Source organism: Oncorhynchus nerka, linkage group LG3 (genome assembly GCF_034236695.1).
Source record: "Oncorhynchus nerka isolate Pitt River linkage group LG3, Oner_Uvic_2.0, whole genome shotgun sequence".
Classification (NCBI taxonomy): domain Eukaryota; kingdom Metazoa; phylum Chordata; class Actinopteri; order Salmoniformes; family Salmonidae; genus Oncorhynchus; species Oncorhynchus nerka.
In genome coordinates, this window is record NC_088398.1 from 14,067,174 (window position 1) to 14,082,147 (window position 14,974).

The 14,974-nt window shown below is 42.7% G+C and overlaps 1 protein-coding gene across 1 annotated transcript; it reads right to left on the reverse strand.

Annotated features, from left to right (window-relative positions):
• Positions 1 to 980: 980 nt before the first annotated feature.
• LOC115102363 (cytosolic non-specific dipeptidase-like) lies at positions 981 to 13,687 on the reverse strand. Its single transcript, XM_029622258.2, has 13 exons — positions 13,645 to 13,687; positions 7,927 to 8,038; positions 7,618 to 7,748; positions 7,376 to 7,519; positions 7,001 to 7,163; positions 4,041 to 4,129; positions 3,653 to 3,850; positions 3,476 to 3,560; positions 3,107 to 3,267; positions 2,624 to 2,788; positions 2,193 to 2,334; positions 1,526 to 1,673; positions 981 to 1,353 (listed from the first exon to the last, which is right to left on the reverse strand). Exons 3-13 carry the CDS (start codon positions 7,744 to 7,746, stop codon positions 1,266 to 1,268), a joined length of 1,512 nt encoding a protein of 503 aa, XP_029478118.2. The 5' UTR covers positions 7,747 to 7,748; positions 7,927 to 8,038; positions 13,645 to 13,687; the 3' UTR covers positions 981 to 1,265.
• Positions 13,688 to 14,974: the final 1,287 nt, after the last annotated feature.

The window sequence follows — 14,974 nt, forward strand, 5'->3', positions numbered from 1 at the left end:
CTTGAATGGAATTGTCTGTTCTAGTAATTCAAAGTCTATGGTTGTAGGTAGTCTCTGGTATCTGACTGACTTGATTGGACTCTGCCAGGGCTTGAGGATCAAAGATCAGGGTGCAGTATGACAAAAAACTACTTAGCACTGTCTCAACTGGGAATACTGTTGAACTTTCTAACAAAACTAATACAGAGGATGAAGGATGCTAACAGAAGTTACAGTTGGTGATGCCATAATGCTGTCTTAACAATATCTAGGCTACAGTACATGACACCAGCAAGCTTAGCTGCTCATGCAAACCCTGTTATGCATGCATACACATGACCCCACTCAGGCCGTCATACAATCATATTGATGTTCAATATCACACACTTTTCTGTTATGTTACAAGTAATTTCACCCTTCTTCATCATACCATCTATAAACATGTAGCCACTTCTGTTTTTCCATGACAACATCTTTGTAGTGCACTTAATTAAGGAAGTCCATGAAAAAAAATGTATACATGTTTTGCTAAAATAGTAAAGACTCACCATAATGCTGAAGAAAATAGTGTTTCCCATGTGCCGAACATAAGGAGAGAACTGCAATTTTTTTCTGCTCTTTGTTTTTGTGGCTGCTCTTATGTCTTGGAGTCAGGGATGGTATTGGGAAACACTTTATGTCTTGGAGTCAGGGATGGTATTGGGAAACACTTCTTTATGTCTTGGAGTCGGGGATGGTATTGGGAAACACTTCTTTATGTCTTGAAGTCAGGGATGGTATTGGGAAACACTTCTTTATGTCTTGGAGTCATGGATGGTATTGGGAAACACTTTTTATGTCTTGGAGTCAGGGATGGTATTGGGAAACACTTCTTTATGTCTTGGAGTCAGGGATGGTATTGGGAAACAATTGTTCTTTATATATTGGCGTGGTGGATATTGGTTAACACTTGACAATGTTCTTTCTAAAGCATCCCAGACAAAAAATATTCAGAAAACATATAGTGCGTCAAACCAGTTTTATTTGCTCTATCAAGTAGACATTTGTATGTGAATGAGAGAGAAATTGAGAGAGAGAGAGAGAAAGGAGGAACGTGAGGGGGGAAGAAAGATTCAGAAAGAGAGAGAGAGAGAGCGAGAGAGAGAGCGAGGCAGAGTGTTGAGGCTATATCAGATGCCAAGAGGGAAAGAAACAAGAAAAGTTACCAGTTAATGTCAGGAAAAAGGCTAAACAAAGCCAGACTCCACTGATGGGATCTCATACAAGCTAAACAATATAGAACTGTCTTATAACGGTGGTGATGAGTCCTTCTTGAGATGGGCCACTTCATGGAGGTACGCGATGAACAACTTGGTCCCCTCTATGTAGTTGTACCTGGGAAAGGAATGGGTGAGAGAAAACAATATGTCCTCAACCAATCCTTTAAACAGAAATAAGACTGTTGATACATCTGTGTGTGTGTGTTCGTGTGTGCATGGGTAAAAATCTATAAATGTCCATCGTCATTTTTTAAATACATACTGTATTAGGAGATTGAAGGGCTAACCTGCTCATCTTCTCGTTCTGGGAGTGGAGGCCATCGTCGAAGCCTCCGATGGGCATCATGATGATGCTCTTACCGGTCACGTCCTCAAAGGTCTTGGCGATGGGGATGGTTCCCCCTTCACGGATCAGATCTGGCTCCACGTTAAACACTAGAGGAAAACAGTGACAAGTCTGACTGCGTCATAATGCATTATACCTGCAGTAGAGGAATACCAACTGCAACCAGTGGGATTAGAAGTCAGGTCTCCGGCTCACCAAGTCAATATCTTAACCGTTAGACCAAGAGTTCATCTGCAAGGTCCAAGGCTGTCATTTAGGAATACAAGCCTCAGACAGGGCTACCTCTTCGCAAGATTGTCATTCCAAGTCCTTTCTGCTACACAAACATTACAAAACCTCTGCACTGTCATGCCTTAACCACTGATGGGTCTACAGTAGAACCACAGCACACTGGCTTCTTTTAGCGATAAGGATATGTGTCTATGTCTGGTAACTCTAAAGACTACAGATAGGCCTATCCCTGTGAAGCTACTGTTGTGCAATAAATGTCCACAGTCAGCTACTACACAGTAATCATTACCCCTATGACCACTGTTCATACAAAAACACACACAGACAGCATAAGAAATGTCCTTTGGTTTGTCCAGAGCAGAGTTGTCTAACTGTACCTCTCTTCACGGCTGCTTTCCCTGCCTCGTACAGAGGGTGCTTGGTGTCTGCTAACCAGGGCTTAGCCCCGATGATCATGGTCACCTTCAGCTTGTTGGGGCTCTTTCTCTTGGCAAACACAGAGTTCAGGTAGTCTGTGACCTACAACAGAACAAATATGTAACAGGCATACATGCAGTCTTCACGTCTATCTCATTAACTGAAACCAAACTGAAATAGTGAATAACTGAATAGTAAATGAACTGAATGAGCAGAATGAGGTACATTATAATAGTGTAACCTGGATGAATGTTCCCTTTTCTTGGATGTATTGTATAAAGAGAGTCTGAAGGTTATAACAATTCCAGAAATGTGTGTAACTGCATGTACACTGTAATTGTGTTGTCATGCAACTGTACAATGCACTGGGTGAGAGGCGTGTACCACCTACCTGTTTCTTGACCACTGCTGGGTCCATGTTGGGGACCTGTCGAATGGAGAATTTGGCAATGACCTTAGCAGGGATGACCGTCTTGGAGCCAGGGCCAGAGAAGCCTCCTTCGATGCCATGGATGGTAACGGTAGGGTAACGCCAACGATGGGCCAGCAGATCTACCTGAGAAATCCAATTAAACTCTTATTTGTCACATGCACAGAGTACAACAAGTGAAGACTTTACTGTGAAATGTTTACTTACGATCCCTTTCCCAACAATGCAGTTAAAAAGTTTGAAAATGTACAAATAGATAAAAGACTAAATAAAATAAAAAAACATGATAAAAAACAAAACAATAACGAGGCTATATACATACAGGCTAAACACAGAGAAACAGAGATAGGAGGAGTGAAAACCTTAAAAGAACACATTAAAAACTTTATTTTTATTTTTATGTATTGCTTTTTGGAGAAAAAAATCCACTCCCCTGTGAATCACCTTGTTGCTGTACATGAGTTGACTGACGCCGATCTTGGACTTAAAGCTCTCAATGTCAAACTCAATATCCTGGTACATCTTCCACTCTTCGTCTAAGAGTGGGGCAACGGCCTCTCTGATGCCTGGAATGAGGATCTTTCCACTGGGGCTGATCAGTGTGTCTGGGTGTGGGAGAGATAGGTCAACACACAAGCAGTTCTTATGGACACACATTTGTAGGGATATCTAATATTTTATTATTTCTGCCTATAGAGAGCGCACACAGACACAAGGACGATAGCTTTGCATGAAAACATGAGCCAGCGATACCTATAAAGTAGGTGTTAAGGTAGTTTGTAATACTGTCACTCAAAGAGGTGAAAAACTCACCCAATATGCCGATCAGATCTGTCATGGGCTCTATAACAGTGCCTCCATACACCCCTGAGTGTAGGTCCTGTTTTGGACCCTCTACCTACCAAACATACAAAGTCACCATGGCTATTCATTAATGATCTTGAAAAGGTAACGTCCCACAGAATTGGAAATGCCCCCAGCCCGTCCTACCTCAGCAAAGAAGTAGCAGTTCCCCCTGGTCCCGTAGGTGAGGGCGGGGCGTCGGCTCAGCCAACCACAGTCTGAGATGATGATGTAATCGACGTCGGAGAAGAACGTGTCTTTCTGCGCCACGATCATGGCGTCCAGGCCATTGGACCCGGTCTCCTCCATCCCCTCGATGATGAACTTCACATTGACTGGCAGGTCCTGCATGGGGAGAGGGCAGGGGGTGGAGAGGAGGAGGGGAAGGGAGGAGTGGAAAAAAATAAGAATTATTATAACAAAGGAAAGCTCCCTAATAACGGTCAGTTAGACTGCAAATTAACTTGTTTCACCACATATTGTCTCTACATCTCCTATGAGTTCACTCTGATATCTCTTCTTACTGAACACTCACAATGCTGAGGGCCTGATAGGCCTCCACTGTATGGATCCAGGCTAAGACAGGGGCCTTGTTGTCAGACGCCCCTCTGCCGTAGAGGTTTCCTTAGAGGTAGAATCAAAGTAATTATTTTCAAATAAATGTCCAGCTCACATTGACATTTAACATGCATGTATCAGTTACATTTCATTGGTTCAAAATATGTATGGTAAAAATCATCCCACACCCAAGTACACAAAAACATCCTGTGGCGGACTGCAATAGCATCGAATAGTCCCCGTGATATGCAACTGTTCAGGGAAGTCAGGAACCAATACACGCAGTCAGTCAGGAAAGCAAAGGCCAGCTTCTTCAGGCAGAAGTTTGCATCCTGTAGCTCCAACTCCAAAAAGTTCTGGGACACTGAAGTCCATGGAGAACAAGAGCACCTCCTCCCAGCTGTCCACTGCACTGAGGCTAGGTAACACGGTCACCACCGATAAATCCATGATTATCGAAAACTTCAATAAGCATTTCTCAACGGCTGGCCATGCCTTCCGCCTGGCTACTCCAACCTCGGCCAACAGGTCCGCCCCCGCAGCTCCTCGCCCAAGCCTCTCCAGGTTCTCCTTTACCCAAATCCAGATAGCAGATGTTCTGAAAGAGCTGCAAAACCTGGACCCGTACAAATCAGCTGGGCTTGACAATCTGGACCCTCTATTTCTGAAACTATCCGCCGCCATTGTCGCAACCCCTATTACCAGCCTGTTCAACCTCTCTTTCATATCGTCTGAGATCCCCAAGGATTGGAAAGCTGCCGCAGTCATCCCCCTCTTCAAAGGGGGAGACACCCTGGACCCAAACTGTTACAGACCTATATCCATCCTGCCCTGCCTATCTAAGGTCTTTGAAAGCCAAGTCAACAAACAGGTCACTGACCATCTCGAATCCCACCGTACCTTCTCCGCTGTGCAATCTGGTTTCCGAGCCGGTCACGGGTGCACCTCAGCCACACTCAAGGTACTAAACGATATCATAACCGCCATCGATAAAAGACAGTACTGTGCAGCCGTCTTCATCGACCTTGCCAACGCTTTCGACTCTGTCAATCACCATATTCTTATCGGCAGACTCAGTAGCCTCGGTTTTTCGGATGACTGCCTTGCCTGGTTCACCAATTACTTTGCAGACAGAGTTCAGTGTGTCAAATCGGAGGGCATGCTGTCCGGTCCTCTGGCAGTCTCTATGGGGGTGCCACAGGGTTCAATTCTCGGGCCGACTCTTTTCTCTGTATATATCAATGATGTTGCTCTTGCTGCGGGCGATTCCCTGATCCACCTCTACGCAGACGACACCATTCTATATACTTTCGGCCCGTCATTGGACACTGTGCTATCTAACCTCCAAACGAGCTTCAATGCCATACAACACTCCTTCCGTGGCCTCCAACTGCTCTTAAACGCTAGTAAAACCAAATGCATGCTTTTCAACCGATCGCTGCCTGCACCCGCATGCCCGACTAGCATCACCACCCTGGATGGTTCCGACCTTGAATATGTGGACATCTATAAGTACCTAGGTGTCTGGCTAGACTGCAAACTCTCCTTCCAGACTCATATCAAACATCTCCAATCGAAAATCAAATCAAGAGTCGGCTTTCTATTCCGCAACAAAGCCTCCTTCACTCACGCCGCCAAGCTTACCCTAGTAAAACTGACTATCCTACCGATCCTCGACTTCGGCGATGTCATCTACAAAATGGCTTCCAACACTCTACTCAGCAAACTGGATGCAGTCTATCACAGTGCCATCCGTTTTGTCACTAAAGCACCTTATACCACCCACCACTGCGACTTGTATGCTCTAGTCGGCTGGCCCTCGCTACATATATTCGTCGCCAGACCCACTGGCTCCAGGTCATCTACAAGTCCATGCTAGGTAAAGCTCCGCCTTATCTCAGTTCACTGGTCACGATGGCAACACCCATCCGTAGCACGTGCATCTCATTGATCATCCCTAAAGCCAACACCTCATTTGGCCGCCTTTCGTTCCAGTACTCTGCTGCCTGTGACTGGAACAAACTGCAAAAATCGCTGAAGTTGGAGACTTTTATCTCCCTCACCAACTTCAAACATCAGCTATCTGAGCAGCTAACCGATCGCTGCAGCTGTACATAGTCTATTGGTAAATAGCCCACCCTTTTCACCTACCTCTTCCCCATACTGTTTTTATTTATTTACTTTTCTGCTCTTTTGCACACCAATATCTCTACCTGTACATGACCATCTGATCATTTATCACTCCAGTGTTAATCTGCAAAATTGTAATTATTCGCCTACCTCCTCATGCCTTTTGCACACATTGTATATAGACTCCCCCATTTTTTCTACTGTGATATTCACTTGTTAATTGTTTACTCCATGTGTAACTCTGTGTTGTCTGTTCACACTGCTATGCTTTATCTTGGCCAGGTCGCAGTTGCAAATGAGAACTTGTTCTCAACTAGCCTACCTGGTTAAATAAAGGTGAAATAAAACATTTAAAAATTAAACTTTCTTGATTCCTTCACGTTAGTTACAATATCTAACGGCTGTTAATTGTAGATATATGTTTCTATGTGTTGGGTTTAGAATAGATTACTGTAAAGCACTGTAAAAAAAATCATTATAATACATTTGATTGCTGTGACTGTGAATGGCTGGAATCCATAGTCTACAGTTGCAACCCGTAGCCTACTGTTGCAACCCATAGCCTACTGTTGCAACCCATAGCCTACTGTTGCAACCCATAGCCTACTGTTGCAACCCATAGCCTACTGTTGCAACCCATAGCCTACTGTTGCAACCCATAGCCTACTGTTGCAACCCATAGCCTACTGTTGCAACCCATAGCCTACCGTTGGATACCATAGACTACTGTTGGAAGCCATACCCAACCGTTGGAACCCACAGCCTACCGTTGGATACCATAGACTACTGTTGGAAGCCATAGCCTACCGTTGATGTCTGTCAGGTTGTAGGGTTCAGTGGCCCAGCCGTCCTCTAGCTTAGCAGGCTGGACATCCACATGTCCATACACACAGACTGTCTGCTTACTGGGGTCACTGCCAAACTGGGCTGTCACCACCTTGGGTAAGGCCACTGTCTTGCCATCAGGCAGCTAAGCATGATGATAAAAGACACGGTAGATGCAGAAAATTACCTGAATAGAGTTTGCAAGGCAGGGAGCATTTCTGTTAACACCCAACTTTTAGTATTTATTTCTGCAAACCAGTCTGATCTGCTACTAAAGGACTCTAAAGACTAAGCTAAAAGCAAACAAAAAGATCCCATAACATAATCATTAAGTTGACCACATTTCAGAAAACGGACCTCTTGTACGCCGATGTCCACCAGTTCCACCTTCCCTCCCATGGCTTGTAGTTTCTCAGCCGTCATATCCATCATGCGATGGCAGTCTGGCCTCCTCAAGACATCACTGGAGTCGCTCTCTACAGCAACCCAGTCCCTCAGAGTCTAACACACACACACACACACACACTATTTATTTGTAGTGAATATTGTATTATCAGATAATAAAACAGACAACATCATTATTCTGTTTAGAAACTTGCCTGTACATATTCCTCCTGATGGCTGTCAACATACTGGCTCAGCTCATCATACTTAAATAAGTGATGAGGATGAGTAGAGACACTTGATATAACAACAAGGAGCATGGAAGGCAGTTGCCAGATCTTCATCTCTAAAAATAATAGAAGGATTTTTTCACTTAAAATTAAGCAATGATGAAAGCAGTTTAAGAAGAGACATTAATAAACAAATTATTACATTCTTAAAAAGCGAATTGTTATCTCATTATGTCTCACTACTCTTCTGTTCTTCAACTTTTAAACTATAATGACAAATAAAATAAGTCTTACCGTAGCCTTGTAAGTTTGGTACTTCTTTAATGTTGCCCTTGTCTTCAGAACCCACTGGACTGGAGTCTCCGGGGACACAGGGTTTTTATACCTCCGGTGACTGGCTCACCTCCTGATGGGAAGGGTCGTGAGGTCAAGCCAAACAAGCTGACAAATCATATTTTTCTCGCTGACAAGCACAATTGTGGCACAATTGATCAAACTCCAAGAAAGAATGCATGCTGTGTCCCCTCGACATGAACAACATTAAGTAATGAACAAAATACAGTGAAGGACTTAATAGTCCGGTAATTTGTGGGGCCTTGCCTTAGTAGGCTTTAAAAAAACAGATGGCCTAACAGGGGAGTTGTAGAAGAACTACACTTGTTCACCTGCAACACTGGAAGCATAACTTCTGGCAGGGGTTAATAAACGCCTGGGTCTTTAACTGGTGAGGAGCCTCCACTGTGCTCTGTTTATCAATGGAAACATGCGTAGCCTCTGGTACATCCTAGCATCTCCACGTACGCAGAAATTAAGTAAGATATGTACGCATGGTTGATAAATGAGGCCCCAGAGCAGGCCCATTGTATTATGATTTCAATAGGCTGATGCTTATGATGAGGACGCTCTTGGCGGTGGAGTGAGGATCAGAATGGAGTGGCCACATTATACAAAATAGAAATGTTATAGAGTAAAACATGTAGGTCTACATTCTGCCTAGCTTCTGAGAAGAGAATTTCCAATCCCACTGATAATAACAATCAATCAATAGCTCTGACCAATTCCCGAGATCTGTAAGACCATGGGTATAATAATTAGTCAAAGACTCAGCTTATTCAAAAGGTTAGTACAGTTTATTCAGAGAACGTTCTAAAGTCAAGAATACAAAACAATTCATTTTATACTGACTTTTCACGCCCACACATTCACACAGCCATACGCACACACACGGACGCACACACACATGTCCTGCCAGAGCTTTGTGACCCTGTTCTCTCCCAATCTCTAGTCAGGTCGGAACCAAGCTCAGACAGTCTGTGTTTATAATACCATAAAGACATATTGTCTTTACCCTAATTCTGACTAGGACTACACATTTATTGATTATGATTTTATACATTCTAATCAATTCCATACAATTATATGTTTCAGGGCGGAATATTTTAATCATTCAATTAACAGACAATTCTCACCTATCAACTTCTGACCTAGGCCTTATTATATTCAAGAGTAATGGATTCTATTTCCCACACATCTAAAAGCCTTTTCTTTCTAAAGCCTGAGCCTTGGCTGGTGACTATGATGAGGACGCTCTTGGCGGTAGAGTGAGGATCAGAATGGAGTCTACAAATAAAAATAACAAACAGGACGCAATCAAAAACTGAAATGGCCTTATTGAAATCATAATACAATGGGCCTGCTCTGGGGCCTCATTTATCAACCATGCGTACATTTTTTACTTAAATTCTGCGTAAGTGGAGAAGCTAGGATGTACCAGAGGCTACGCATGTTTCCATTGATAAACAGAGCACAGTGGAGGCTCCTCAAAGGAGGAAGGGGAGGACCATCCTCAGTGAATTTCATAAAAATAGTGACATTAACATGAACAAATATATCCTTTTTAGATGAAACTCTAAAAACTCTAAAACTACATGCAGTGCATTCGGAAAGTATTCAGACCCCTTCCACCTTCCATTTTCCACATTTTGTTACCTACAGCCTTATTCTAAATTGGATTAAATAAAAAAATGTATCTCATCAATCTACACACAATACCCCATAATGACAACGCGAAAACAGTTTAGAAATTTCAGCTAAATTATTAAAAACAGAAATACCTTATTTACATAAGTATTCTGTTTCCTTTGCAATGAGACTCGGAATTGTGCTCAGGTGCATCCTGTTTCCATTGATCATCCTTGAGATGTTTCTACAACTTGATTGGAGACTACCTGTGGTAAAATCAATTAATTGGATATGATTTGGAAAGGCACACACCTGTTTATATAAGGTCCCACAGTTGACAGTGCATGTCAGAGCCAAAACCAAGCCATGATGTCAAAGGAATTGTCTGTAGAGCACCGAGACAGGATTGTGTCGAGGCCTACATCTGAGGAAGGGTACTAAAAAATGTCTGCAGCATTGAAGGTCCACAAGAACACAGTGACCTCCATCATTCTTAAATGGTATAAGTTTGCAACCACATAGACTCTTCCTAGAGTTGGCCACACTGAGCAATTGGGGTGGAATGGCCTTGGTCACTGACAGAGCTCCACAGTTCCTCTGGAGATGGAAGAACCTTCCAGAAGGACAACCATCTCTGTAGCACTCCACCAATCAGGCCTTTATGGTAGAGTGGCCAGACGGAAGCCACTCCTCAGTAAAAGGCACATGACAGCCCGCTTGCAGTTTGTCAAAAGGCACCTAAAGACTCTCAGACCATGAGGAACAAGATTATTTGGTCTTTTGAAACCAAGTCTGAACTGTTTGGCCTGAATGCTAAGCGTCACGTCTGGAGGAAACCTGGCACCATCCCTATGTTGAAGCATGGTGGTGGCAGCATCATGCTGTGGGGATGTTTGTCAGCGGCCGGGACTGGGAGACTAGTCAGGATCGAGGGAAAGATGAACGGGGGGAGAGATCCTTGATGAAAACCTGCTCCAGAGTGCTCAGGACCTCAGACTGGGGCGAAGGTTCACCATCCAATAGGACAACGACCCTAAGCACATAGCCAAGACAACGCAGGAGTGGCTTTGGGACAAGTCTCTGAATGTCCTTGAGTGGCTCAGCCAGAGCCCGGACTTGAACCCGATCGGACATCTCTGGAGAGACCTGGAAATAGCTGTGCAGCAACGGTCACCATCCAACCTGACAGAGCTTGAGAAGATCTGCAGAGAAGAATGGGAGTAACTCCCCAAATGCAGGTGTGCCAAGCTTGAAGCGTCATACCCAAGAAGACTCGAGGCTGTAATTGCTGCCAAAGGTGCTTCAACAAAGTACTGAGTAAAGGGTCTGAATACTTATGTAAATGTGATTATTGGGTATTGTGTGTAGATTGAGGGGGGGAACTATTTAATCCATTTTAGAATAAGGCTGTAACGTAACCAGGGTTGAGTAGGTTACTTTCTAAATGTAATCCGTCACAGTTACAAATTACCTGTCCAAAATTCTAATAAGTAACGTGACTTTTGGATTACCCAAACTCAGAAGCATAATCTGATTACATTCCGTTACTTTTAGATTACTTTACCCTTAAGAGTCATTAGAAGAAGACAAAAATGTTTGTTACCAATTGAACAATGTCTATTGCAGGAAAAATCAATGTTAAAGTTTACATAGCTGGTTATATCTGGATGTTAAATTTTACTTTATGGATTGATTATGTAGGCTTCTTCTAACCCATGACTTTCTACTACATATAATAATACGATTAAATGGCATCTTTACATTACAAACCAAAGTCTATCAGAATTACAGTCATTCCAATGAATGTCATATCCCTTGATATTCAAGATTAGGTCTTGGAAATATAGTATAGTATAGATTAGCCAAATATTTTTACTTGAGCATGACCCCAAAACTAAGGATTTATTAGCCAGCCCTATTCTGTTGTTTATGATTTTGTTGTCATGGAGGACTGATTGGGCTCATCGATTCGAGTAGAAAAATAAATGCTGCGCTCATGGAATGGCATGCTTTGCCAAGAGTGTGCAAGGCTTTCATCAAGGCAAAGGGTGGCTACTTTGAAGAATCTAAAAATCTAAAATATTTTTTGATTTGTTTAACACTTATTTGTTGCTACATAATTCTGTGTTATTTCATAGTTTTGATAGTTTTAGAAAATAGTATAAATAAAGAAAAACCTTTGAATGAGTAGGTGTCGCCATCACACTGAACACTTCCCTATCCCATTTGGACAAAAATAATACCTATATAAGAATGCTGTTCATTGACTACAGCTCAGCATTCAACACCATAGTACCCTCCAAGCTCATCATCAAGCTGGAGGCCCTGGGTCTCAACCCCGCCCTGTGCAACCGGGTCCAGGACTTTCTGACGGGCCGCCCACAGTTGGTGAAGGTAGGAAACAACATCTCCACTTTGCTGACCCTCAAAACTGGGGCCCCACAAAGGTTTGTGTTCAAACCAAGGAGATGATTGTGGACTTCAGGAAACAGCAGAGGGAGCACTCCCCTATCCACATCGAAGGGACAGCAGTGGAGAAGGTGGAAAGTTAAGTCAATTGAAGTACACATCACAGACGAACTGAAATGGTCCACCCACACAGACAGTGTGGTGAAGAAGGCGCAATAGTGCCTCTTCAACCTCAGGAGGCTGAAGAAATTTGGCTTGTCACCCAAAACCCTGACAAACTTTTACAGATGCACAATCGAGAGCATCCTGTTGGGCTGAATCACAGCCTGGTACGGCAATTGCACCGTCCTCAACCGCAGGGCTTTCCAGAGGGTGATGCGGTGTGCACAATGCACTGTTGGAACTAGAAGCACAAGCATTTTGCTACACTCGCATTAACATCTGTTAACCATGTGTATGTGACCAATAACATTTGATTTCATTGTATTTGATGTGAGATGTGTCCAAACTTTTGACTGGTACAGTATATATGATGTATACGTCCAAAAATAGATAGCAACTACAGACCGCCCCTTTAAGTCTATCAAAAGTGTGCAGGTTTGAGCAGGTGTACATTAGGCCTATGGATTTTCTTTTATCAGCATGAATTAGGTTGAACAATAAAATCCCCACTTTTATTCTATAGGCTTGGATCCGCATTATGCAGCTGTTGCAAGAGCACATATTTCACTGGCTGTCCACTGGTTTCAACAACCATGATGTATAGACAGGCAGCTTAAACTTCTTGAATTCAACCATTGATGGGTTCAAATACACCTTTAGATGTGTGAACAGCCATCCACAACAACCACAATCCGTAAAGCACAAATAGCTAAATGAGAGAACAGCAGTGTGATTCACATCAATGCATTATGTAGATATCATGAATAACTGATATCCGTATGTCGTAGACAACACCACTGCTGTCATCCTTACATCCAAGCGTTTATTCAAATTGGATAATCTTTGGATGCCGACAGCAGTCAAGACATAGCTTGGACTGTAGCCTACAAAAGCATATTCCTGCTCTTTTCCCAAGATCCATCAAACACATTTGGCGTGTCATCATAGTTGTCTCAGGTGGAACAAACTTAAATTTGTGCCTTTTTTCAATGCTGATTCTATGTAGTTTTTCAAAAGTATCAGTAATCTGATTACAATATTTTTGCTGGTAACGTAACGGATTACAGTTCCTGTTTTTTGTAATACCTTACATGTAACGGATTACATGTAATTTGTTACTCCCCAGCCCTGAATGTAACAAAATGTGGAAAAAGACAAAGATTCGGAATACTTTCCGAATGCACTGTACATGTCACCAAATAATTGATGAAAAAAAACACTGTTTTGCAGTGTAGACCAGTGCTACTCACTATTTTTTGTAAGGGAACCACTTTGGGTTGAGACAATCATTCAGACGGCCGCACATATCTTTAATTTGTTGTACTTTTTCTTCCAATATCATCAATTATCAATTGAGAGCAAATAGAGTACATGCAATAGAGTACATGCAATTAATTTGATGTACAGTACATCACAAATATATACATACACACATCAAATAGGCTACACCACATGAATAAGACCAATATTCAGGGTTACCTTAGTAGCTGGATGAGAGAAAATGTCCCTTCTGCTCCTTGACTGAATTCATTCTAAATGTATATTCTGTTTTTGCTATCCTTGTGAGGCAATCCAAGTGTGCATTGATTAGTATGTTTCTCTGTTTTTGTTTCACAATGATCATTGTTGAAAATGTTGCTCCACATGACAAAGTGCTGACAAAAAATGTCACCTTTTGCACACACTGCTTCAGAAGTTGATACTCTGTGTCTGACACAAGGCTCCAGAAATGGGTAACACCAGATCTGAGTAATTTGCCTGAGTAATTTGCCTGCAGCTCCACTATTTTACTCTCTAATCCAATCTATCAGGACAGAGGGCTGTGATGACTGGGGTCAGAAATGACACTGGCACATGGAAGGGGTTCTCAGTGATGTGGTGACTGCTCTTAGTTTTGGGAAATAAACTAACTGTCTGTCAAGTATGAACAGTGTGGGGATTTTATTTGAAATGCTGTGACCACACGCAGCATTTTGTAGTTTTAGCTTTCCCTTGTCCTTTGGCTACATCAGTGGTACTCGCAATGAGTACAGCGCAATCGGTGCAGCCGAAGGACAGCTAGTTTCCGTCCTCCTCTGGGTACATTGACATCAATATAAAACCTAGGACGCTCATGGTTCTCACCCCATTCCATAGACATACACAGTAATTATGACAACTTCTGGAGGACGTGCTCCAACCTATCAGAGCTTTTGCAGCATGAACTGACATGTTGTCCACCCAATCAAAGGATCAGAGAACGAATATAGTACTAAAATCATAAGATACAGCTAGCTAGCACTGCAATGCATAAAATGTGGTGAGTAGTTGACTCAAAGAGAAAGACAATAGATTAACAGTTTTGAACAAATTCATTTAATTAAAAATGAAGGAGAACCATGAGAGAAGAGAGAGATAGGTATATTTCGTTGTATTCTTCTCTCACGTTCACTTAGCTAGTGAATGCAGCTAGCTTGTTTAGCCTACTCAAACAACTGGCTCAAACAGAAAGGGAAGCTATGTTAGCTAACTGGCTATCCAACACTGGAACTCTTTTAAGTCAAGGTAAAATGTTGGTTTTATTAATGTATTGCCATTGGAGCCTGCCAGTGTAACTGCTAAACGGCTGGCAGCCTACACTGTACTGCATGATTGTAGCGGGTTTACCAACACATTAGTTCGAGTAGCTACGATTATGCAGGTAGGCTGTGTGTAGCGGTTAGCGGATATGATATGTTGGTTTGGCTTGGAAAGTAATTTTTTGCCTGGTCACAGACAGCTGATGTGTTGTACAATGAAGTCCACAAGCAAAGGGAAAAGGTGAGAGGAG

What these genes read in the sequence shown, in the direction of transcription:
- LOC115102363 (XM_029622258.2), bottom strand. Translation starts at nt 7,746, where the DNA reads ATGAAGATCTGGCAACTGCCTTCCATGCTCCTTGTTGTTATATCAAGT. An exon ending in TGGACATCGGCGTACAAGAG is followed by an intron (nt 7,164 to 7,375) that starts GTCCGTTTTCTG and finishes CATCATGCTTAG; the next exon opens with CTGCCTGATGGCAAGACAGT. An exon ending in AACTCATGTACAGCAACAAG is followed by an intron (nt 2,789 to 3,106) that starts GTGATTCACAGG and finishes TGGATTTCTCAG; the next exon opens with GTAGATCTGCTGGCCCATCG.